At 45.1% G+C, this 2,642-nt stretch overlaps 1 protein-coding gene across 1 annotated transcript; it reads left to right on the forward strand.

The window, feature by feature from the left end:
• The first annotated feature begins 577 nt into the window (after window positions 1–577).
• Window positions 578–1,150, forward strand: LOC115666612 (uncharacterized). Its single transcript, XM_030588313.1, has one exon. The coding sequence runs from the start codon at window positions 578–580 to the stop codon at window positions 1,148–1,150; it is 573 nt and encodes a 190-aa protein (XP_030444173.1).
• Window positions 1,151–2,642: the final 1,492 nt, after the last annotated feature.

A 2,642-nucleotide genomic window follows, 5' to 3' on the forward strand; every position in this document is an offset into this window, starting at 1 on the left:
TTGACATCAGACTCACACGGGTTATGCCCCACTGTTGATGTTCATGTCATCCCTGACGTCGTCATCTACACGTCAGCCAACCACGTTAGCCTACCACGTCAGCCATTAGCAGGACGTCGAAGGCCCGCGAAGATCCAAACCTATCGCATGAACCGGGCCTACTGCACCGTTGCCGTCGCTTTCCGCAGTATTTTTCTTTGAACGCCAAGAAAATCACGTCGGAAATCTTCCAGTTAATTGCTTGGACAGGATGACTTTAAGTCAAAAGGTGCATGTAAACATTGTTCAATCCCGCCGACCAAGGGTCCCGCCTACCACGATATCAAACAAAATAGTAAAGATATTGCCAGGCTCGCTGCCCAAGTTTCCGTCCTATAATTTGCTTGCCCTTTGGCGTTGGTTAGTGTAGGCCCAGCACCGAGAGATCTCTCTCGAACACACATAGAAATCTCTTTGTTGGCGCTTTTTAACTCTTCTATCTTCCAATGGCATCATTCTCATATTGAGGGACTTGATTTTAGAGTTTTTAGTCTTCTTGTTTGTCAAAAAGGAGAGCTGTTGGTTTTGGATTGTGGTCATGGAGTCACGACCGAGAGCGAGCTCAATCGTCGCCACAAGGCTATGGAAGGTTGTGAGAATCGCTTTCGTAATGATCAGGAAAGGGTTGATGTCCAAGAGAAATTCTATCGGCGACATGATCGACAGGGCAAGGGACAGGAAGCTCATGAGAGAATCGCCGAGGAGTCTCAGCTTCAACCACTATCACCACTCGAGGAAAAGGCGCCTGGTCGGGCTCAACGGGTACGAGTACGAGTTCTCCTGCAGCAACAGCCCGGACCAAGTCATCGTCCCCTCGGCCAAGAACAAGACCCAATTCTTCCCCTGCATGAGGCTCCCTAAAGTCATCGAAGACTTCGTGGAGGATGAGCCCGTGTACCCCGAGAAGCTCGTTTTCATGACGACGACTCCTGAGTACACGTTCAACATCCAGATCGAGCGACACAACCCACTCAAATCGCCCTACTCGGTGAGGGTCTCTAACTTCTCATCAGATGATGAGGGTGACGGGAAATATGAGCAAGTGGACCACAGGGCTGAGGAATTCATCGCGAGGTTCCATGGCCAACTGAGGAAGCAAATAGTTCACTAATGTTTGAAGTTCAACACACTGCTTCAAGTTTCGTGGGTTCTGTGGATAAATCTCACAAGTCATCCATCAGCTTTGCAAGTATTTTCAAGGCACCCCACTTAGGGTAGACCCATCTTCTTTTTAATGTTGGGCTTATAAGAGTGGTTGTGTAGTCTGTAAATATTGTCCGCCCGGAAGTGTTAAATCTTGATGTTTCTTTCTCATATTAGGGGACTTGGGCCTTTCTTATGTATTTCACTTGTCTGTCCAAAGCTCCTCGAATATAAATGGAGCTTGTGTAAATTGAAAAAAACAGACAAGTTTATGTACAAGATTATGGAACCACTGGGTGTGTTTCTGTTCTTTTTCTTACTTAATGAACGGTTTTCTCATGATGATTAACAAGTGCATGACATCTGTTGTCGTTGATGAAAGGGCCTTTTCCAACTAAAGAGAGTGCTTCTGCTTCTGCTTCTGCTTTTTCACAGTTTGATTTTTCTATTGAGGCCCACCTGAGCACTTCACTTCGCCAGCATTTCTCAGTTTTATTTTATTAAGCAAGTGGACTATTTCTGTTCTATTGGCGCATTGGAGGGAGGTCTTACACTCCTGTTCAATTGGTCCCTTCCTATGGAAACTATGATTTATTCTTCTCAATGAGAAGTGAACTCTTGCAATCTCATGTACTTAATTTACCAAGATCAGCACGAGCAGTTGTAATCGTGCAATAACCTGTTCCGCTATGAGAAATGTTGAGATATGAGATGACACTATCTAGAAATTATAAATAAGAAAAATAGAAAAAGTCTAAAGTAACTCCACACTATGTTGATGCATGCTTGACCCAAGAGGCTATAGATAATGCACGTTGGACAAGTCCGGATCAAGGCAATCCCAAAAGACTTGTGACCCTCTCCCCCACTCAATTTGTCGATGTCTTCAAGTTCCCTTAAGGGGCCTTTGATGGAGAATGAAACTGCCTCCAACAATTTATCAAGTTGCTTTCTCAGCTGAACCAACGGTGCTCGAGTAAGTTATTTGGCTTGTGGAAAGAGCTCAATTTCGTGACCCGTTGATCGACAAGGCGGGAGTTCCTTCATAAGTTAATCCGACATGATAGATTCATACTTGAGCAGCACGTCCTGGATCTCTTTTGGAATGGTCATAGCCACATTCTCCTTTACTGTTAAGAAGGCAAGGTACATAGGTTCTTGGTGCTTCAGTCCATGCTTGAGCTGAAGTGTCGACAGCATCACGGATAGCAACTCCAGCTCGAGCCGCTATCATCTCTTGGCCTACGCCCTTGGGTTGGCACAGTGCATGCCCAATCCCCATGAAAAACAAATAGTCCGTGAATAGCGTCACTTGCGAATGCATAACAATGGTAGTTTTGTTTGGAAAGGGTCAAAAGATGACGGAATCATAAAAGGGAACGTTAGTCTAGCGGAAAAATTTATTGTGCATCTAACGGTATAAAAAACAATCCAAGACGTTGCATGGCGCTTCTTGCGAC

This window comes from Syzygium oleosum, unplaced genomic scaffold (assembly GCF_021117445.2).
Source record: "Syzygium oleosum isolate NSW1041296 unplaced genomic scaffold, Sole_v2.1 Sole_v2.02, whole genome shotgun sequence".
Classification (NCBI taxonomy): domain Eukaryota; kingdom Viridiplantae; phylum Streptophyta; class Magnoliopsida; order Myrtales; family Myrtaceae; genus Syzygium; species Syzygium oleosum.